The 22,860-nt window shown below is 57.3% G+C and overlaps 1 protein-coding gene across 3 annotated transcripts in view; it reads right to left on the bottom strand.

Annotated features, from left to right (window-relative positions):
* Positions 1-22,860, bottom strand: part of CACNA1C (calcium voltage-gated channel subunit alpha1 C) — a 466,008-nt gene that overhangs the window by 110,421 nt on the left and 332,727 nt on the right. For all 3 annotated transcript variants that reach the window (XM_027093450.1, XM_027093449.1, XM_027093448.1), the window contains exon 10: positions 4,422-4,512. In XM_027093450.1, coding sequence (XP_026949251.1) covers positions 4,422-4,512 — 91 coding nt within the window. The remainder of the gene's footprint in view (positions 1-4,421; positions 4,513-22,860) is intronic.

A 22,860-nucleotide genomic window follows, 5' to 3' on the forward strand; every position in this document is an offset into this window, starting at 1 on the left:
CCAGGCTCGCTGGGTCCAAAGCACTCACCCCTCCAAGCTCTGTGTTACTGGAGCACCCCAGGTAAGGAGGGGGGTCCTCGGGGGCACGTGTCTGGAGACAAAGGGAAGCCCAGGTATGGGAGAGCGGAGGGCCTCACACTCCCCGTGTAGGAGGGGTCAGTGCACTTCGTGGGACCAGGGGCACCCGGTCTCCGCAGCCTTCGTGTCCTGGGAGGTGACCACCAGCTCGGAGTTTGGAGAGCTGCTCACGCCGCCGGTGGGCAGGGGAGCCGGGAGCCTGCGGGCCCTGCGTTCCAGCCGGGTGGCGGGTGCCGCCCCCTGGATCCCAGCGAGTCCACAACACCGGGGGCCCGGCTGCTCCAGACCCTGCTGGGGGCCAGCCTGCTCAGAAGGCGTGCGGGCTTCCCCCAGTTACTGCTCCACAAGGTAGGATTTCCTCCCCACGTTTCCCGTGGATTCTTGAAGAGCAGCAGGTACCGAAAGTGGGTACCTCGCATGTAAGGCCGCGAGCGCAGCCCTGCTGGGTGGGCCTGACCCTGTCCAGCCCAGCTGCCTCTTTCCCTCAGGCCTCCACAACCAACCTCCCAGGAAACCGCGGTTGTCTTTGCTGATGTGAAGGTTTAAAACGGGAGACACGCCCGGAACTCCCTCTGCTTCGCTCAGTCGCTCAGTTTGCATTTGTCATTATTGGACGAATATTTGAACTTCTTGGGAGCTGCTTGCATGTTTACCCTTTCCGCTTCTTGGAGTCGTGAGCCCGTACGTTTGCTCCCTGCCGTGTGACACAGCGCTTCCCCGAATCCTCCCGCCTCGCCCTAACGTCCGTCAGGTGGTGCTGCAGGCACCACCTAGGCTGACGCACGTCTGAGGCGATGTCCTCGACTCCATGCACGGCTGGTGCGGCCAGAGGGGCCGGACCCTGGACCCCCGTCACAGTCCACCTCTTGGGGACCCACTAGCTTGAACCTCCCGTGCTATCCGGGGACCCCTAGCTCGCTTCTGCGATGAGATGCACGTCCATCGGTATCATCGACCCTCTGCATCGGAGCCCGTTTCCGACTCTACCTTCTTTATAGAACTGTGCGCTTTAAGACTAAAGGGACCTCGCACACACCAGCTGGATTGGGGTCTGCCATTTTACAAGGTGCAGCCTGCCTCACTCACGGGGCCTCTCCTGCAGAAGCCACAGGCACAGAAGAGGTGCAGGGGGTCCCCGCAGGCAGTCCCCAGGCCCCTCTAGGAGCCAACGGGCAGCCGCCCTGCACGTCCCAGGGGGCGAGCCTGAGGTTGCCGCCCAGGCCCAGCTCTGGGACTCCTGGCGCGCGGCTCTCTCCCCTCCTTCGGTCCATCCCAGAGTACTTCTGTGGAAGTCCGTGTGTCCCTCTCTGACGCCAGCTGCGCCCTAGTCTCAGGCAATGTTGTCCCGTAAGTGCCAGTCTCCTTCATGGGCTTCTTGTCTTGAAGATGGTCCTGCCTCCGCGCTGAGGAAGGCCGAGGCCCAGCAGCTCCAGGGTCACTGCCTGTTCCCGTCCACGGCCTCACGTCTGGAGGGAGGGTCCCCTGTGGCCCGCTCCCGCCCCGCCTGCCCCGAGGCTGCAGCTCCTGCAAGTAGGACACACAGAGAATGCATCCCTTTTCCATCTCCGCACGTGACCCTGGCCTGAGCCGCGTCGCATCACCTCCAGAGCGGCTACGGCAGCCGCTGCGCTGAGTGCCCGCCGCTCGGGGCTTCTCGCTCCCGCACAGACTCTTCCTAATGTCCGAGGGTCCTCAAGGATGGAAAGCTCACCAAACCAACCAGCTGTGTTCCACGATGTCTCACGGTCTGTGACAAAGACCAAGGCCATCAAGGGTCTACGCGGCTCTGCTCCGTCCCCAGCCCCGCCCCTTCCCACCCAGGCCTGCCCTGGACGCTCTGCCTTCTCTCCCTCATCCCCCCAGCACCTCGGAACCCGCTGTTGCCTCTGATTGGAAGATCCTTCCTTCCTCCGCCCCCTCCAGTTCTCAGCTCAAACTTTCCTCCTTCAAAGCAGCTTTCCCTAAGCTGCCAGTCTAAGGCGTCTCTGCATCACTAACCCTGCATTACAGTCACGCTGCCTTCTGAACGCTTTCCCCAACTTACAGTGACGGCTCCGTGTCACTTTCACACCAGATTGGGAGCTCCAGGGAGGTGGTGTCACCTTGCTCTCGGGCTCGGTGTCACCTCGGCCCAGCACCGAGCAGGCCCGCTGCCTGATGAGGGTGTGAGCGGAGAGCCCGGGCTTGCTGCTCCTCTCCCGGTGGCCTCCGGGCTTGTGCTTGTCTGTTCTCCTGGCACCTTTTCATCTGTACCTTCTTCTTTTCCTTCTGCGCGTCGGTTTCCCAGCCTTCAGCCCTGGCCTCTGGCCCCGTGGACAACCCCGGTGCCGCGTGACCGCACCCATCGCTTCTATGCTGGGGTCTCCAGCACGTGGTCCAGAGCGGAGCCCCGGCCTCCACACCCTGCAGCCCCGCGGGTGACTTCAGTCTGTATCGCTTCTGTCTTCAGACTTGAAGGACAGTTCCTTCCCCTCACCACCTCCCCTGCCCGGCTGCCCCCTCCCCAGCAAAACATCGCTTTGCGGGCCCTGTCTGTCTGCCGTGCCCCCTGGGAAGCATCTTCAGCCAGGCCTCATCCCGCTGCATGGGCTGTTTGCTCTCCGCTTCAGGAACGCTAGCCTCTCCCTGGTTGTCACAGCCTGAGCCCCAGCCCCCGCCCGTCCACGCTGCTTCCCCACCAGGAACGCTGGCGGTCTTCTTCCATCGTTGTCTGGGGTGGGGCGGGGAAAGACGGTAGTTTGTTAAGGACATACTGCCATCCCGGCACTGCGACAAGGCACTTTGTCCGCACAGAGTAGGCGCGTAAATTCGGATATTCGTGGGGAGGGCGGCCCATTTCCACAGAGCCATGGACGCCTGCAGAGCACGTCCTCCAGATGCCTCCTCCCTCTGTGGGAACATGCCTCCTTCCAACAGGGCCTCGAGCTCCCAAAACACTCTCCAGTGACTGAGCGCCAGCGCCACGGCCTCTCCGGGTCTGTCACGTGGGCCCAGAGCCAGAGGGCGGGGTCCTCGTCACCTTCCCTCCGACCCTTTGGGGACCTGCCATCCACCTTCGCTAGCGTGGCCGCCCGGGGCCAACGTCCAGAATCCCAAGCGTTTGTTTGTATGGTTCCAACAGGAGGTAAGAGGGAAGGGCTCAGCCCGCTGCTTCAGAACGTAATTAGCACTGTATTTTAGCAACATTTGGACAACAATTGCTTCCCAACGATGCTGGGAATCAGCAGTGCAGACTCCCCGGTGCCGCTGTCAGGGTGAGGGATGGTGAGGCCCATGTGACCTGGAAACAGTCTGTTCCGGCCCTCCCGCCCCTCGCTCGGAGGCTGGCCCGGCCCAGGTTAGATGTACCCGAACCTTCTGAAAAGGCCCAGATACGGAGGCATCTTGGTGGGGAGAGGTGAGCTAGGAGCCGTTCCACCGACGGAGCGACTCAGACGCCCAGGCACCTCGGGGCTGGTCCTCCTCCGAGCCCTCTGTGCGCCGGCCCTTTCGGTTTCTGGGGTGAGTCTTACATCCCCCAGGCACCAGGACAAGCAGCTCCCACTTCCCACCGTGGAGTGTGGAAGCTGCAGGAGGCCTGACGCTCAAGGTCAGCCTGACCCCTAAAGGAACATGGCTTCAATCTGTGGACTCTGGGAATGAAACCAGCAGTTTGCTCATTTTTAGCAGTTAAGCCATTTTCCCTTCATTTCTCGGTGGGGGGACATCTCCCAGGGACCGCTGGTGTCCATTTTTAAGATGGAGCTAAGACGGATGGATGATGGTGGTAACCCACGGGGGCCATCCCTCCGCACACCTGGCCCAGTCCTGGGCCCCAGTCAGCTCGGGAAGCTGGGGGCTGGGGCTTGTGTTGGGGAGGGTCGCTGGGCTGGCACAGGTGCACTTTTATTAGCTGAGTCTGCACTTCAGACACCTGTGCTCCCTTCACTGGGTGGGTAACTCAGAGCTGCAGGTAAGACCCACGTCTCCCGGTGTATTTTCTTGCCTGTCTGCTGTTCTTCCAGGTCACATTTATCAGAAATGAAAGGGTGCTCAACGAAGCTGCTCTGGTGAGAGGGGTGAGGGGCTGGGAAGAGACAGATCAGAGCCCCCAACCCCCCCCCCACACGCATACACACACACGCATACACACAGACACACACACACATACACACAGACACACACACACGCACGCACACACCTCTGATGGCGTGGAAAGGGGCTCAAAATCCCAAAGTCAGACCCCTGCCCGGGAAGCACAGGACTGCAGAGCAGCTCCCAGCCAGGGCCACATTGCCCCCAGGGCTCCCCTCTCCACCCAGGACTCGGTTTCCCTGCCCGCCCCCGCCCCCGCGCCTACTCACGCCAGCCTGGCCCCGCAGCTCTCTCCCTCGATGTCGCCTCCGGCCACGTTTTCCGTGTTGACAGACTCGGTCTCACTGGTGGGCATGCTCACTGCAGGGTCGGGTCGAAGGGATGCAGAGCGAGGCGCAGAGGCAAGAGGGGAGAGAACAGTTAGTCTGCAGCCCCCGGCCGGGTCCCATGTCCTCGACTGACATGCCCGCTGTTCGTCTAGGGTGACCCTTGCCACCCGGGACACTCTAAGTGGGATAGTGGGAGGAGACGCCTGGGAACACTGACCCGAGTCCCTCCTCTACCCTCGACCCCCTGCCCTCGGACAAGCTGCACACGCTTTCCCATCTGCGTCTGCTCCTCGCTGTAAAAAGAATTGCTTTCATGACGATATTTTATTTTTCTTATTTCTTCCCACCCCCGCTCCCCATTCTAAGGGCTTCATCCCCACACTTGGGGCCCAGCCTGTCTGTGGAAAGGGCTGCTCTAGGGGCTGAGCCACTTGATGGATCTGGAGGAGGGTCTGTCCCTCGTCCTGAGTCCTGCATGCTGGGTCCTGAGGACAGAGCCTGAAATAGAGCTCAAAGGGAACAGCCATTTCCAGCATCCCACTGCAGACACAGGAATGAGGAGTCTCCGTGTGGGACCCACCAAACCACTGAGATGAGATGTGGCCTGAAGACAGACGGCAAGAAAACCACCTCCCCACGGCATCCTGATGTTTCCATGTCAACAGGCCAAGCTGGGACACAACCCGTCCAAGTCCACCATGGCCGACCTGCCCAGCCCGTTGCCAGGCTCCTCCTGCATTTCCAGGGCAGCCAGAGCTTTCTAGCTTGGAGCCCAGTTTGGTGGCTTAGAAGAAGCCATTTCCTTTATTATTATCTTTTATTCCAAATAAAAGTTTATCTCAAAAGAATTCTTCTCCTCCTTTTTCATCTTCTGTGGCCCTTTTAACACGACACACAAGGAGTTCCTTATTTCTCCCGCCCGTGTCCTTTAGAATGGCCGTCACATCCTCGGTCATGGCTCAGCCCTGCTTGCAGGTCAGCAGCCCTCGTCTGGCGGGCAGGTCAGGAGCCCTCAGTGGCCACAGAACCTGCATGAGTGAGGATGTGGCGTCCGGTGACGTGGGACCAGTGACAAGTGCCCCCGGGGCTGCCACAGCCCAAGAACTGATCACGCTGTTCGGATAATTCTACTGGTCGTACGGATGCTGCTGGATGTGGGGTGTTCCCGGTTTCTTTTCTTTTGGATGAAGTCAAGTCGGGCAGGTGTGAGAGACTCGTTCTGAGAATGTGGGAGACACAGCCGGGAAGCCCACGGCTTCCCACACGCTGGACCGTCCTGTGTCCACCCTCGACGCGTTCTCCATAAACTTGGGTGAAAACAAATCCACACGTCATTTCAAGGAAGCCTCGTGCTGGATGGACTTTGGACATCGCCCAGCTTCCTCGTCACAGGACAGGGAAGTGAGGTCCAGGGAAGGGCCGGGTGCCCGGGTCACACAGTGGCTGGGGGCTTGGACCGGATCACAGGTGTCTTGGGCCCCCACCCCGTGCTCACCTCGATGGCCCCCGGGGTTACACCCCAGACGAGATGGGATTCCTACAGCCGAGCAGGCTCTGGGGGCATCACAGGTGCATGGGGAGCAGGCAGATGGTGGTGCTGGATTTCACAGCGCTTATAGGTGGCACCTTTAGTGACCTTAACCTTGGCCGGCGCTCCTCACAGGAAAGGCCCCAACAGGGCTCAGCCACCGCTGGTTGTCGTGTCCGCTGACTTTATACATTTGAAGGGACAAGGAGGTGGTGGCTTCGGGTGGGACAGGCTATCCGCCCCTCGCACACACGCACGCGCACGCACACCAGGAGAAGCGCGCTCCCGCCCTACCCCGTGGGCACCAGCACATAATTTACACGCACGGGGGCATGGGGGACGTCACAATGGGTTTCCGGGGGGCGATTAGACCAAGCGAACTCCCTTTCCTTCTAATCAAGCAAGCCCTTCGGGCACTTCCTCTCACAGACAAGATATCAGAGTCGAAAACCAGGAGTAAGACGTGGACAGAGCTCAGGATCAGCCTCAGGCAAAGAAAGAAACAGGGAACTTGGCGACCGCACAGAGGACGTCCCGCTAACCTCCAAAAACAAACTAAGAGATAGTAAAAACTGATAAATCAAAACAGGTAAGAACGCAGAACAAAATAGGACCCAAACCCCAAATCACATGAATTAACAACACAAAATAAACAATGGATCCTGGAGAGAAGGGGTCACTCCCGCAGAAGTGTCTACACTGGCAGGTGGGCACTGATTTTGAGGAGACGGATACCCAGGAGGGTCCCAACTCATTCCTCCTTGTTAGTGGGAATCCCGAAGATTCGGTCATGAGAGGAAAGGGTCAGGCTTGTTTTCACCCCACGTAAACAGCCGTCTCCGAAGCACACTTATGTTCACAATTCAAAGCTTGAAACAACATGGATGGACCTGAAGGGTGTTACGCTCAGTGAAATAAGTCAGAGAAAGACAAATACCGTATGACGTCACCTATACGTGGAATCTAAAAATAGAGCAAACTAGTGACTGTGACAGAAAAGAAGCAGACTCACAGATACAGAGAACAGATACCGTATGACATCACCCATACGTGGAATCTAAAAATAGAGCAAACTAGTGACTGTGACAAAAGAGAAGCAGACTCACAGATACAGAGAACAAACTAGTGGTTACCTGTGGGGAGAGGGAAGGGGGGAGAGCAGAGATAGGGGGAGGGGGCTAACAGGTACCAGCTACTATGTATAAAATAAATAAGCTACAAGGATGTATTGTACAGCACAGGGAACACAGCCAGTACTTTATAATAACTTTCAATGGAATATAGTCTGTACAAATATTGAGTCTCTATATTGGACACCTGAAACTAATATGATATCGTAAAGCAACTATACTTTAATAAAAAAAAGAAAATAGTTTAAAACAATGCTTCGCACACCAAAAAAACCCAAAACCAAAAACAACCAGCACAAAGCTTGGAATAAATGGAAACTTTACAACCAGTAGCGTTATTTGTTCACTTCTCAAAATTCCTACACGAAAACAGGGCTGAGAGTTGAAGAGTTGAAATGGATGACTTAGCAAATTTCCCTTCTAGAAAGACACATGTCAGTTTAGAAGGACAAGGGTCACTCAGGTGAGCGTCTCATCGTGGGGGTCTTTGATTTGGCAGTGGGTGGGGTAACGGGCTGCCAGCCTCCAAGTCTGTCTGTCCACACAGACGCCTGAGGGGACAGTCCTGGCCGGCGGGGGCCCAGGTCACGGACCTGCTACACAGAAGCTCAACCAGCTTCTGGCTTTGGCATCGATACTGTCCCATCTTGTTTGACTTCAGAAATAGCTATGTGATCACTTTAAAAATACTAGAAAGAGCTTGATAAAAACACTGCCTTTCCCTCTGTAACTGAACTTGACCAGGCCTGGTGAGTCACACGGGCACAGGCGGCAGCCGCCCACGTGGAACGTGGTCGGAAGAGCCTCCAGTCATGCCCCTGATGGTGGGCAGGAGTCTCTGGGGAGCTGCTCTTCGGGGTCAAGGTGTGGATTTAAAGGTTCCTCGCTTTAAATAACAGTTTACATCCACATATTAGTTCCTATTAATTTGTCATAGCTTATCCCACAAGCACCTGATGGGGTGAAGATGGTCTGTGTTTCTATTTCTAAGGGGTTAGACAGAGGCCACAGCTGACCCGTTTAGGGACTTGTCACCCTAGAGATCGCCTTGGGTTCATCTTGGAAACTGAGAGTCCAGGCCGGCGGAGGCTGGGATTGCTAATGCTGGGCCCTATTCTTGGGGAGGCGGCAAGCCTGAGTCTCCCACTGGCCACTCAGATGACCGGTGGGTTGGAAACTGAGGCAGAAAGACGGCAGAGAATCCAGGGGCCAGGGCGCACCTTTCCTGTAAAGAAAGGCCTCTGAGGAATGAAATGTGCTGTTGAGTGGACTCAGGAAGGATGCTGAGGGGAGGCTAGTTTCCTGACTTTCTAACCTCACCGTTACCAGGGACTGTGGATCAAATGTTGGGTCTCTGGGCTGTCCTGTCCCTCGGCTTCTGCGGAGAAGATTCCGAAAGAAAATGAGATTCTCATGAAAGAGTAATTAACAGCTGCCGCTGCAGGTGGCGGAAACGTAATTACATTTTTAGGAGCATCAGTGAGCCGTACAGACACCATCCTGCCAAGAACGGATTCTCTCTCCAAACTTCCACTCCTGGGGGCAACGTGCTCGAACGGCGCTTCATAGGACCACGTTTCTGCATCTCGAGGGAGGTGCTCAGTTCTCATCTCCCAGGAACTGATGACGTCCCAGGTCTGCTACAGAGCAGTCGTGTGGGTCCTGGGCAGGCTGGTTGTAATAAGCCACTTCCACCACAGGATAATCTCAGACTGGAAACTACATGAACCGTGCTGGGCGTGCACGGGACCCAAGTGGTCGTGGAGACTGGGGTCCTCTGGAGCACTGGGGTTCGCGAGCCCCCTGCGGGTTGACTCATTACATCTGGGGACCCCCTGTCACACCAGCTACCGCCCTACCCTCTGCCTCAGACCTTCCTGTGCAACGGGACTGCCTAGACGGCCTCAGGGCAAAGCTCCAGGTGAGAGGTCGAGGGGCGGACGTGGGCGGACGTGGGCAGGCCTGCGAGTCTGGAGTCTGGAGCCTTCCGTCACCACGCCAGCCTGCCTTTGTCTGTGGGCTGGAGCAGCAGGAGCGGCTGGGCTCTCCTGGGACTGGCTGAGAGCAGTGCCCAGACCTGAGCTGGGAGCCTCACCATCGGGTGGAGGAATCCTCCAGGCGGCTCTTGGTGGAAGAGGCCTGGGGGCGCAGGGCCAGGCATCCCGGGGCTGTCAGGGGCCGGAGGAACTGAGGGTGTTTCTCAGCCAACCTGAACTTGCATTTCTCCAGGGCCGGCCCAACTGCCAATCCTGGGCGGGCCCGATGGCAGGATCTAGTCGCCAGCCTCCTACGAACTCACAGATGGAGCTAGAGAACTGCCTTTGCCACTTACTTGGCCAGACACCCATTTTATCATCTTTTTTGCATACAAGTGGTCCAATTAGTATTCTTTTTCCGAAAGTACTGATCCAAGTTATGGTTAACAAGCAAAAGGAGTCCTAATTTCCTGCCTTGCTGACTCCAACCTGGAATCCCAAACCCCCGTAACCGGGCTCCATCCTGTCTGTTAGGGCCACATGTGTCCCCTCAAAATTCACAGGTTGAAATCCTGACCCCTGGAACCCCAGAGTGTGGCTGTGTTTGGAGCTGGGGGGTCTTTAAAGAGGTGATTGAATTAAAACGCCATCACAAGGGTGGGCCCTGATCCCTTATGATTGGTGCCCTTATCAGAAGAAATCTGGACACAGGCACGCACGGCGGGGAGATGGGGATACACCCGGGGGGGCGGGGAAGAGGCCGTCTACACGCCAAGGACAGGGGTCCAGAGCCGTCTCCCCTCAGGGCCTCAGAAGGAACCAGCCCTGCCGACACCTCGATCTCAGGCTTCCAGCCTCCAGAGCCGTGAGAAAATGAATGTCTGCTGTTCACGCTGCCTGGTCCATGGTACGTGGTTATGGCGGCCCTCGCTGACGCACACACTATTCCCCCACATCCCTGTGCCCGTGATTTCTGCAGAACTCCAGCCCAGGTGGGGCTGCCCACCTCACGGCCACCTTCATCCCAGCCTCTGGGCTTTCCTACGAGGTCCCGTCCATCTCCCCTTCACCTATCCCAGGGGTCGGGGAGCTGCGGCCCTTGGGCCAGACCCAGACGGCTGCTACTTTTGTAAATGACATTTTGCTGGAGTAGGACTGTGTCGCTGGCGGGTGTCACCTAGGGCTGCCTTCCCTTGGCCCGCGAGCCTTTTGGAGGGTGTGGGTGCTGCCCCCACCTGAACCGTTCACATTTCCCCCATTCCAGTAGGGTGCCCTCCAGGACCTGCTGCCCCCGAGTCCCCTCTCTGAGCCCCCCAGAACTCTGGGGTCTGTGAGAATTTTCAGTAACAACCTGGATGCAAGCCCTAGTCCCAGCCCTCCCAGCCGGTATGTCCGGGTGAGTTATTTAACCCTCCTGAGCCCAGGTTTCCTCATCTGCAAAACAAAAGACAACGGTGCTATTTATGTCAAGGGCTTCTGAGAAGCGCTAAGTGAAATAACATTTGTAAAGTAACTGTAAAACGGAAAGTGCCGTAAATATTTGCTAATATTACCAACGAACTTCCATTTGTTTTCTTCTAGTTTGCTCTTATTTCACGTGTATGTCACATGTGTCTCCCTGACACAACTGTAGCTTTCTCGAGGCCAGAGACTTCACATTAGAACTCTCTGGACTCCTTTCCAGGTCCTAGTGGTACTGGCTGTGGAATTACAGTAGACACTTGGCGTCTTCGTGGGGCTTCAGGGCTGCTCCGACGTGCTGGGTGGCTTTGGGGTCTGTCCTTCAGCCGCTCCTTCACCCGGTGCCCGGGAGGCTGCCCTTTGCAAAGGGCCCGCGGGAGGCACCAGCAGGACAGCGCCGTCAAGGTCCATTTGGGGCTGTCACCCTTGGCGCCTGCGTTTTTATGAGCCTCTCCTTAAATCGCCCAGTTCTCAAGCCTCTGTTTGCTGTCAGGACCTGACCCACACACCTCTGGGTGCAGGCAAGGTGAACAGGATGAACCCATTGACAGGGAGAGGTCATCCCCAGAGCGGGGGTGAGGGGACCTGGTCTCCATCTCCAAACACAGGAAGTCTTTTCTGCCTGCTCAGCAGGTTGGTTCTACGAGGACCAAAGGGGTGGAGGGCGAAGAGTCTGCCTGCGCGTCGGAAACGTCCCCACGACGGCCTGGTTGCCTTCAGGGGCCAGGAGATGCTCACTCGCCTCGTCCACTCACTGCCTCCCGGATCCGGCCCTGCTCGAGGCCCTCCTTCTCCACTGCCGACTCGGGAAGGCCCGCGGCCAGGTGACCCACGAGGGCCAGAGGGGACCCTGCCCCACAGCACACAAGCGAGGACAGCGGATGGGCTCACACGGGACGATGCCTCCACTCCTTCCACTGAGCCCTGAACCCCATAAAAGGCGTTATCTAAGTCTTAATCTTAGAACTGTTCCAGAGTTTCTCAGGAGACCTGGGCTCGCTGGAAAGGCTGACTGTTCTTTAGAAGAGAGAGATGGTTTGAAACCCAGGGACCAGGGACCACTGTCTCCACAGCCAGAGGCCCGGAGGCGCCGGCAGGACATGGGATGCCCACGTCAGAAATGACTTCAAGGGGGGCCAACCTGGGTCGCCTGGGCCTTGCTGCCCCGACACCGCTCCCCTCAGGGCCCTGGCTCCTATGAGGCTCGCGCTGTGGGCTCAGTGGCCCAGGAAACCCAGAGGGGAGGAAAGGACACAGAAGTTCTGGTTTTCAAACGGTGTCACGGGGCACCAGGGGGTGGGGGCAGGGTGGGACGCGGAACAGGCTTATCGTGCGAGAAGGGGTGTGTGTGGTCCGTGCAGTGAGCAGGGGCAGGGGGCTGGCGGGGGGCTTGGGCAGATTCAAGCAGCTCTCCTACTTCTGCTGATCGCATTGCCGGGGAAATCCTTTACTGGTGGTTCGCAAAGGAGGCGTGTAGATAGGGCATTTGCCTGGTCCGGGAAGCAGAGAGGAGATGCAGCCTATGCCTTCTTCCCACGATACTGCGGGAGACCGAGCCCCCGGCAGATGGGAGGTCAGCAGGGTGAGGACAGAGGGGCTGCAGGGCTGGCCGGGTGTGGGAGGGGACAGGAGACGGGTGGGGTGGGGGACAGGATGAGGGTGTGAGCAGGGAGAGCCCCTGGGATGCCTTCCAGCGCTGAGATTCTACCCCTGGATGCCTTCAAGGCACAGATGACATTTTTCAGGATGCTGGCTCTGGGAAAGAAAAGCAGAGACCGGCGCGGAGGTCAGCTGCCAGGGGCAGGGGGAGGCCGGGCTTGGTCCTCAGATGGTGGGCACTTTCCCCTTTGGCCGCCGGCTGCTCGGCCGAGAGGGAGAGGACCAGAGTCTGCAAAACGAGGCCACGCTCTCCCTGGCCCAGCCCCCACGACGCCGGAGCACAGCACTCGAAGAAAGGCAGGGCCAGCGGGGGCTCAGGGTCTACAGAAAGCCAGGTTACGTCAGCACCGCTTTCACATTTCCTTAGGGAACTAAGGCCCAGGGAAGGAAGGGTTTGTGCGAGCTCACGGAGCTCTGAGTGGGAGAGCTGAGCCCACGAACCAGGTCCCCCGTCCCCCCACCCCCTTCCTGTCACCAGGTGTTTCGGGCCATAGGGGCTGCCTGGCAAGAGAGGAAGTGGGTGGTCTTCACAGCCGGACAGGCTTCGGTGTGGGACCAGGCTAAGCCTCCTACTGGCTGTCTTGTCTTGGGAAAATCATCTGAACCCCATCTTCCTCATCTAAAAAACCGAGACCATAATACTGATCTTGGAGGGTTAAGTGAGGATTAAAGGCGATACAGGTCAGAGGAGGCGCTTCATCAGTAATAATTCTCTGTGCGCGCAAGGCCCAGACGCTGGGTAGATTTACTGGGGGTGAAAAGGCAAAACGCGGGTCCAAGAGGAGGACCTCAGGACCACTCGTTTGCATCAAAAAGGTCACCTGCAGTCTGAGCTCTCCGCCGCTCCCCAAGGTGGGCTGCAGTTACCACGTTCCCTTTGGGGTTGTCAGTGCTTCATGAATATTCATGATGTCCCTACTGTGTGCTAACAGTCACCTACCCTGACAGGGTCCCTGCCCTGGAAATGCTTAGCAGCTTGTGAGAAGACAATTTGTAAAAACTGTGATTACTCACGAGAAAAAGATTTAAGCGTGACTGGACAAAAGAGAGCTGCACTAAGCCCCCCTTTTGTGCCCCTTTAATTCTCCTTTTTAACCTTAAACTGAGGCCAGGACCCACCGGAGTCTGTGTTCTGTCCTGTGCACCTGTTCTCTGCCACGCCGGAGAGGCTGGGACCACACCTGGCCTCCACGGTGGTCCATCGAGCCTCACACTGGGCGCTTCTGTTTGGTCAAGATGAAATGTCACGGGCCGTGGACCCTCTGGGGCTGGTACTGCTAGAGGTCTGTAGCTCAGCTGGAAAGAATTTTTCTTCTCTGAACCAGTGACACTAGTAGCAGAGTGATATGCGGCCTCAGCTCCAGTTTGGTTTTAAATAGATTTGGGGCTCAACATATTCTTTAATATGCGACAATTGGGTTAGTCTAATGACAAATGTCATCCCCTGCCACCGTCAGAGAAGCACACCATTTCCATTAGGAGTGATGCTTCCTGGCCAGATTAAGGCATGGAAAATAACTTCTGGTCGTCAACAATTCCCTTCAGTTGCACTGATCTGATTAAACTTAGCAACAGAAAGAGGAATTTACAAATTAGATGCTGTTCTCTATTTATTACCAAAATGGCTGCTCTCCACTCCATCCAGGAGCTACAGTTGAGATCTTGTTAAGTCTCAGCTGGTGATAACATTTAGCCCGTACATCTCCATCTCTGCCAGTGCATGAAGTAAGCCCTTCGCCAAAGACCGCATAACGGACGAAATCAAACCCCCGTCCCTTGCAAGGGAGTCGCCCTTTTCAAGCCTTACATGTACTCAGCGTTCCGGTCCTACAGAAGCAGCCGGGAAGCTATTCTGGGTCCTCTCTTAACCTTCTCCCGACTGCCGCGCGAAGCTGGCTAGCTGACCTCACTGAGAGAAAGATAAAACAAGGATACTTCCGGCAAGTCTCTGGATGTATTTGAAGAAGAACCGGGAGGAGAGGTGAGTACGTGAAGAAGAAGACCGAGGAACAGAAAACACCGTTTTCTCCCAGAAGTCAGAGAGCAGCGTTGACAGCCAAGAAACAGAAGATGAAAAATTAACTTGTGCGTCTGATTCATTATGTAGCCTCTGCGGGACCAGGTCTGGTCCTGTCTGGTTTTAGCCTGACACGGTCACAAGGCGGGTCCAGGTCACCTACCATTCCCAATGGCAGAATTTCAAAGACTTCCAGGCCAGGACCCCACTTTTCTCCACTAATTTCCACCCTTTTCCAACCAACATGCACTGACGGCCTATCTGCCAGGCTCCGGACAGTGACGGGGATGCAAAGCTTCCCTCCCTTTCCAGGTACACAACCCAACCCAGCAGGGGATAAGATGGATAATAGGTACACTAGGTCACGTACATCAGTGCCGTGACACAGGTGTGGGATAGGAATGTGGGAGCAAAGAGGAGGGGCGTGAGCACGGGAGGGAAGGAGGGGAGGGGTGCCCGAGGAGGGCTGGGAGCACGGCGGGTCCTAAGGCAGATGGCGGAGCTGGGCTCTCCAGACGGGAGGGCAGGGTGGATCCGGCGCCGGAGGGTCTTCAGGAGTAGCTCGCTTCCAGTGTTCAGGGGACCCTGCAGGAGACCCGGAGCAGAAGCTAATGTGCGTTAACTTCCAACTATAGACACAAAACCTAGAGCTGGAAGTGTCTCTGCAGCTGTCTGATCCGACCCCTCCTTTTACAAACAGGGAAACCGAGAGAGGCACACTGCCCATCGGCTACTGGGCGGGGCCCGGAAGTCAGGTGGCCTGTCGTTGTTCTCAGGCCCCTGCTCCGTCTACAAAAACACAGCACGATTGTGCAGACCGGAAACCCTGGCCTCCAGGTAGGAGAGAAGGATGAGGGCCTTTCATCTCCTACTGCTGTGCTCGCAACTCTTCTAATCAAGGGGCAACTGAACAAACTGATAGCATCCATCCATTAAGGGATTATGGAAATTATAATTCATGGAAATGATTTTACACCACCTAACAGGCTCAAAAAGAAGCTCTACGAGTCCTCCTGAAGCTTGGGGCCTTCCTGGTGAAACCTAGACGCTCTGCCTGACGGTCAGCGGCCAACCAGCCTCAGCTTCCCAGGCATCGCACGGTCGGTCGCGGAAGGAGCTGCGGGCAAGGGGGCTGGGACCCCCTACCGCGGGCCGTACTTTTCGCACCAAGAAGATGCTCACCCCGCAGGTGGCAGCACCGATCTTTTCCTCTGTCTCTACCGCACAGAGCAGACATCACACCAAGCTGCTTGCCCTAGCTGGACCCACTGGCTGGAACAAGTATTAGTAAACACAATGAGACTCTAATTCTGAACGTTCCTGTCAGGAAACGGGTCCTCAGTTTCTTCCCGCCCATGTGTGAGTGTACCTGCCTGGTGCGGGTACATGTGCTATTTTCAGAGAATTTTGTTAGCACAGTGACTAGCCTGATACTGGATACCATTATCCTATCTCATGAGTCACTGAAATGAGATATAAGGGTTGGGCCGGCTGATTTGAAGCTTGGAATTGGGAAGGTAAACAAAGGCTTTTCACCTTCAGGCCAACCTGTCAGGCATTTAATTAGGGCTTTTCACCTCATCAGCAGGTTGTTGAGAACAGGTCTATTATCTCACCCCAGGAGCAGAGGCACAGACAAGCTCCAGGGCAGCTGTAATGGTTCTTTAATAGCTTGTGGCCCGTATTTTTGTTTTCTCTTGACCTCTGGTCTCGGAGGGCTCGTGTGCCTGCACCAGACACATTCTGAAGCCCTCTGAACAGGACTTGGGGTCTGTTAGTCAAAACCAGCACTGTGCCTGGCAAGTCACTTTTAGAACGTGTATTTAGGAACCATCAAAAGCTCCTCTGTCCAGACATTTAAAAATATCTTAATATCCTTACTTTTTTGTAAAAAAAAAAAAGCCTAACACTGAAGAACCTTATCGAAATTCAAATGTACATTTTTGGAGAGGATAAACCTTTCTCACAGCTCTGTCTAGCGAGTTTCCCCTGCAGACCTCTTTGCAGGGGGTAAGTTTGGACAGTCTGATGAACTGGTATGAATTAAGTCTAAATTGCAAACAATGTATATTTTCATGAAGCTGAGTAAACGGCTTTCTTTCTCGTCCTAGCCTATCTGGACGTCACTGGGAACAGGACATTCTGACACCCCGCTTTCCTCGACGACCTCTACAGGACACTGTCCACTCGGGGACCGCATGCTGAGAACAGGGTCTTAAGGGCAAACACAGTCTTCTTGCTCATCCTCTCCTTTGAGGAGGGGTGTGCTGACTGTCAACCCCGTGTGGATCCAGGCCAGGGGCAGGAGGAAGGAAGTCTACGGTCTTTGCAGTGAAGTCCAAGTACAGGCTTAAATTCGGGGGGTCTGGACACGAGCAAAACTGCTTGCTGTGTTCTGGGAAGGCCTGCCAGGTTCCAGCTGGGCTACCTCTGAGCGCGTTGTGTGATCTGTCCTGAGACAGTGTTGAAACCTACGTGTCTGTTTGGAGGAAGTGGATCTGTAAGCACTGTGAACAAGAGGAAAACCTCCCCTTGTCTGTCTTCAGAAATGAGCCAGGTTTGCAGGAAGCAGACCTATGAGAACCAGCGCCCACCCCCATGTCCCTGCACTCACAGGGGGCCACGCGTGTCCCCACGGCGGCCGGATTCTGTGGTTTCTGATCCCGATGGAGCCGTGCACTTGGCTACAGCAGGAATCCGGGGTCTCCCACAGGGGTACAGAAAGATCATTGCGATGGACTGAACGTGTGTGTCCCCCCAAATTCATGAGTTGAAACCCTAATCCCAGTGCGATGGTATTTGGAGGTGAGGCCTTCGGGAGGCGATTAGGGTATGAGGGTGGAGCCCTTCTGAGTAGGATTCGTGCCTTAGAAGAAGAGGCCAGAGCACTAGGCAGGCGTCCATGGAGGAAGCGGGCCGTCCGTGAGCCGGGCAGAGGACCTCCCAAGAACATGGCCATGCTGGGCCCCAATCGCGGACGTCCGGCCAGCAGAGCCGTGGAAGCCGATGTCTGTTGTCTAAGCCCCCGTCTGTGGAGATGTGTCACAGCAGCCCCGTGAGGGCAGAAGCAACACCTAACGTGGCCCTGCCGCCAGTGGTCCTCCTCCCCACTGCCTCTGCCCAGCCTCACTCTGTCACTCGCCTCCTGTGTGAGAGTCCATCCACCCCCTGCGGTACCGCCCTCCTCCGGGCAGCTCCCCGAGGGCAGGGCTCTGCTGCTCCGGACGCGGCCCCAGCCCTGCCCCTCGAACCACGAGGCCCAAACACAGAGTGCCACCAGCCCAGGGTCACAGCAGGTGCGATCGCTGCTTAAGGCGACGGTCCTTCCTGCTCCGCGGAAGCGCACAGCAGGTGCGATCGCTGCTTAAGGCGACGGTCCTTCCTGTTCCGCGGAAGCACACAGCAGGTGCGATCGCTGCTCAAGGCGATGGTCCTTCCTGCTCCACGGAAGCACACAGCTCTCCTGGCAGCACTGCAGCTGCCACAGAGGCCCAGGCACGTCCATCTGATGAAGTGACCCAGAAGGACGGAGCCCTCACAGCCCTGTGTTTGGGGCTGTTACTCAACTCTTACTCTTCCATCAGCCACTGAGTCATAAGGGCAGGGATCACATGAGGGGGAGCCACTGGGATTCTCCCCAGGGTAGTCACGGATAGAGACAGCGCGGGGCAAAGGGCTCCCACAGCCAAGCAGACGCGACAAACCAGCTCCCGGGGGTCCCTTGGGGGCGGGCTCTGCTGCATCCCTAGGTCAAGAACAGCCCGAGCTGTGCATCCCCAAGACGCCTGGGCCCTGCCGGCCCCGGTCCCTTCCTGTGGACGCCGGCCATCAGCGGAGGGCCATCTTTCCCGCCGTGACTCCCACTTCAGGCTGTGTCAGCCCCTGGAACCCCTGGGTCCCCCTGCTTCCAGCCCCCCGAGCCCCAACCAGCTGTTCACAAAAGGAGCTGGGTGACCTTCCCACGGTGAACACTTGTCCCCCTGCTCAGATCCCTGTGGTGGCTCTGCTGAACCCACAGGAGAAAGTCCACGCCTGAGGCCGTCTGGGACCAGTCTCAGCCCCGCTTCCAGATTGACCTTCGGTTTCACCCCAAAACCCGAGACTGAAGTCCTCCCCCCTCCCCTCCCCCCTTACTTGTTCTGCTCTTTACACCTGCAGCTGCTTCCTCATCCCTTTGGCCTCGAGAGCCGCTGTCAATCTGTGGGCAGCAGAGACGTGGCTGCGTGTCCACCACGCTCCCTCCCCCGGCCGCCCCTGGTCACTCAGACTGTGTCCGTTCCCCCCGCCCCCCACCCCGGAAGCTATGGGGGCTGTAAACTGTTCTGGCCAGTGGCAGGCGATGCCCACTCTCCCAGGCCTGGCCTTTACATCCTCCCCGGGGCCCTCCAAGCGCCCTCTGCCTCCCTCCTCTCCTGCCCAGATGCAGGGGATCCGCAGAACCTCTGAGGCTGGGGGGAGGTGAACTTCCCTCCTGCCAACTCGACCCACATGGAACCAGGAGCAGGAAGCACCCTTCACCTTACCAAGCGGCTGAGACTTTCTTACTACAGCTCTTAGCCCACCTGACTGGCACGGCCGCACCCCAGCCCCGGCTCGTCCCCCTCCGCCCCCAGGTGACAACTCCCCACGTCAGCAGGCGACAGAGGCGGGAGCTGCCACCCTCTCCTCCACGGACAGCCTCTGGCAGAAACCGTGTCCTGGTGCAACGGGGCTTTTCTCTCCCAGGGTCTACGTGGAAGGGGGGGCGGGGGCGGAGCTGAGGCTGCTTCGGTATGAGCCCCGGCCATCAGGGGGTGGCTCGGAGGGAAATGCAGGCCGATTCACCCCTCAGCGCCTCCACGGAGCTACCTTCAGCCCCCAGGTGTGTCCATCTGTTTGCAAAGCTTTACAAGAAAATCACAGCAGCGCTTTACTGGGGGCTACCTGGGCGGGCTGAGTGGGCGGATCCATTTGCCAGTGGGTTTGGTGGCCTCAGGGAGGTGACATAAGCCCCCATGGTGAGGCTGTTGCTGGTTGGAGGACCCCCCCCCCACCCCGCCCATCGTGCCAGGATCCTGGGACCGTCAGAGGTTCCGCCGAGGTGACCCTGCAGCCACATGACCCCGCAGCACTGAAGGTGATTACATCACATTCCTCCAGGTGCACACGCCAGGGCAGGACAAGGGCTGGTCGCTGCCCCGGAGCACCCCTCCCTGCAGCCTCCCGGCTGACCAACACCCTCCCCCGACCAAGTTCAAGGAGTCCCGAACCGAAGGAAGCTCCGACGGGCGGTGCCACTGATGTGCCCCCTTTCCAAGCACAGCTGCCCTTAGACCACTCCGGGCGGGCGGCTTCTGACCTCAGTGAGCCTTCTGCCTGAGCAAGATGTTGCCATGACTCCCTTTCATGCTCCAAACACAGTCCTTACGATCATAAAGCTCATCTCTCCCTGCTTTTAAAATCATACTCAGGGCCCTTTAGGGTAATGTTTAAGATCAGATTTTCCACCCCCCGCCCAGCCCTCCTTCCCTCCGTCCACCCCGCTCTGCGCGTTAGACCGAGGGTGTTACAGATGCTACGACGGAGGCGTTAGAGGGACCTCTTCCAGACGCTTCTGGCCGGAGAGGCAGGGGGGTCCCTGCACCACCAAGGGCGGGGCTGAGGAGGGGTCCGGGCGGCGCTGGCCTCAGGCCCACATCCCCGAGGTCGGGGGCAGCGTACAAGCTGTGGGACGTGACACGTTACCTTCTCTGAGCCCAGCTCCCCGTCTACAAAGGGGGCGTCAGTGCCCACAGGAGATAATCCCGGGGAGGACGAAACGAGACCGTCCCTGTCCTGTCCCCTCTCGCGCCCCCGTCCTGTCCGCCTTGGCGCTCTAGCCCAGGAGAGCCCGCAGACGCCGACCCTCGCCCACTGTCCAACCTCGGGATCCAAAGAGCAGCTCCACACCGGCTGTGGAAGAACGACACCCTCGAGGAGAGCGCGTGAATGAGAAGGTCTCGCCCTTGCTCCACTGGCTGCCAGCTTTCCCTTTTACTGTATGGCTTTCACACCCTCCTTCCTTCCAGAAGCTACTCCACCATCCAAGGAAGATGGCTGTGGTCTCTACAGCCTGCTGGCAAGCTCCCCCAGAGCTGGTATTGCTTTAAGAAGCGTAGGACGGCTTGCCTAGGCTGGGAAGGGACACCTGCTTCTCACCGTACGCTCGACGTGGCCCTCGGGGGCCCCTCCACTGCACCCAGGCTGGGACACTGGTGTCTACAAAGTCATGGGCCCGACAGCAGAACAGCCAGACTGCTCCACGGCGGACGGGCTGTCTGTGGAGATACCACCCCCGCCGGGGTCCTGTTCTGACCCGATTCCCGAGTGAGGGTCTGCATACAACATGGGTGTCTGGGATCCGCCCAGGGGAGTTGTTCCCAGCAGCCCAGAAGAACCCATGAAACAGCCTTACTGCAGGGCCCCCGGGCCGCTTGTCTCTGCGCTGCCTCTGAGCCCCGACGGCCCTCATCGCCAGCCCAGGCGAGCTGTCCCCACCTGATCTCTGCGGCGGTTTCCAGCACTGACGTTTTAGGGTTTGATTAGGACGAGCTAAGGTGATGCGCGGGGCAGCCGAGGTGTCTGCTGTCCCGCAGGGTGTGGGGTTAGGATGGCCTCCAACACGATAACTTTGGGTCCAAAGTAAGAAGGGAGTCGGGAAAAAAGCCGTTGCTAGTGTCTTTCTCACGCCGTCTGACCGGGTGCTGGTGGGATGCTGTCTCAGGACTCCAGGCGTGTGGCAGCCATGCCCACGAGTAAGTCCAAGGAAAACTGATTAAATTGTAAAAAAAAAAAAAGCTCAAATAATGATGCACGTGCCCTTGACATGTATACCGTGTAGACCAGTGATGTTCAGATCACCGCTCTCGAGCCCCACAGGACCCTTCCGTGGGCAACCTGCTGCCCTCGGAGGCCCTCAAATCTCCATGCGTCAGTAACATGCAACCCCAGACGCCGCAGGGCGGCGGTGGCCACGCGGCTCTGCTGGTGAACGGTGATCGCAGAGGGGCTCCTGCGAACAGAACTGAATACGCTGGATAAATACTTAACCTGCTTACAACTCAAGTGTTTTGGTTCCACGGTCTGTCTTTTCCAGGTTCATCTGCACAAATGTCTGTCTTCGAGGACTGGGGCTGCATTGAAATGGTCTTAACGACATGAGAGAGAGATTCCCATATGCACAGATACTTAATCCACGCATTCTTTGATCTTGAGGAGGAGAAAGAAAGAAGAGAAGAAATTCCCGTCCCACGAGGGCGGGGATTCTTGAGGACTTTGTGCATCGCTACATCCTCAGGGCCAGAAACAGCGCCAGACACAGAGCAGACCTTTAATTGCTTGATGGGTGGATGGGTGGGTGGAAGGATGAACGAACTGAGTGTACTTTAACGTATTTTTTATGTAATTTACCAGCCAACTCATTGACTCTAATTACTTAGAGAAACACCTCAAACGATGCCCTCTCTCTGCTGCCTTCCTGAGCCCTGTTCTTTCTACGGCCACAGTGGTATCTGTAGCTCTTGCTCGAAAAATGGATAACTGGGCTCCCCATGGGCGAGCTCAGCTACCACGCAATGACGTGTCACGGAACCGTGTCCGCACTGGAGCCACCCTGTGTCACCAGCGCCCGACAGCTGGCATTTCCTAAGTGCCGACGGGGCTCCTGCCTGGGGCACAAGCACGAGTGTCCAGAGCCATTGGTCAAGAGTGATAATACCCTTTTCCCTCTTTTCTCAAAAGACGACTTAATTTTTGAGCTGAAGAGAACTGGCAAATACACTGTATTGTAATCTTTTAGCAATTTCAAAGGCAAAGACACTACTTTGATAGAAACGCATACCATTAGTAGCGGCATTTCTTCCCTTGTATTTGTTTCAAAGGGCAAACTACAAAGTTCTGAAGATCAGAATATAGTTTCTGAGCCGCGGGCCTACCTTTTCTGTGGATCTGTTAAGCGGCCAGTCCCTTAACAAGCCCGTCTCGTCCACTCTGCTCTTCTTTTTTTTGTTTTTTTTGCGGTACGCGGGCCTCTCACTGTTGTGGCCTCTCCCGTTGCGGAGCACAGGCTCCGGACGTGCAGGCTCAGCGGCCATGACTCACGGGCCCAGCCGCTCCGCGGCATGTGGGATCTTCCCGGACCGGGGCACGAACCCGCGTCCCCTGCATCGGCAGGCGGACCCCCAACCACTGCACCACCAGGGAAGCCCCACTCTGCTCTTGACTGGACTTCCCTGCCGCCCCGGCCTCTGGACAGGTCTCCTGGCTCCATACCCAAGCGTCTCTCATTCAGTTCCTCACGTGCCTCTATTTTATCCTCTGTCTTGTTTTCTTAGATGCCCAGTCCCTGGCCCCCTCCCCCTAGAACCGGCCCGCCACCATTTCCACGACGGAAGGCGGCAGGCTCCGTTCCGTCCTCTGAGGCCAAGGCTGAGGGTGAGAAGCAGACCCCAGGCTCCTCCAGCCACCAGGGACGAGCGCAGGGGAGGGACGCCAGACTTCATCCACATAAGGGCTCGTGAGAACCCTGGCAGAGACTCTGTCCACTGGGGCAGGCGGTACACTGTGCTCTTCCCAGAGCTCGGGCAGAAAG

The sequence above is a fragment of the Aethalodelphis obliquidens genome, unplaced genomic scaffold (genome assembly GCF_003676395.1).
Source record: "Aethalodelphis obliquidens isolate GAN/ISIS:26980383/991018 unplaced genomic scaffold, ASM367639v1 scaffold83, whole genome shotgun sequence".
NCBI lineage: Eukaryota > Metazoa > Chordata > Mammalia > Artiodactyla > Delphinidae > Aethalodelphis > Aethalodelphis obliquidens.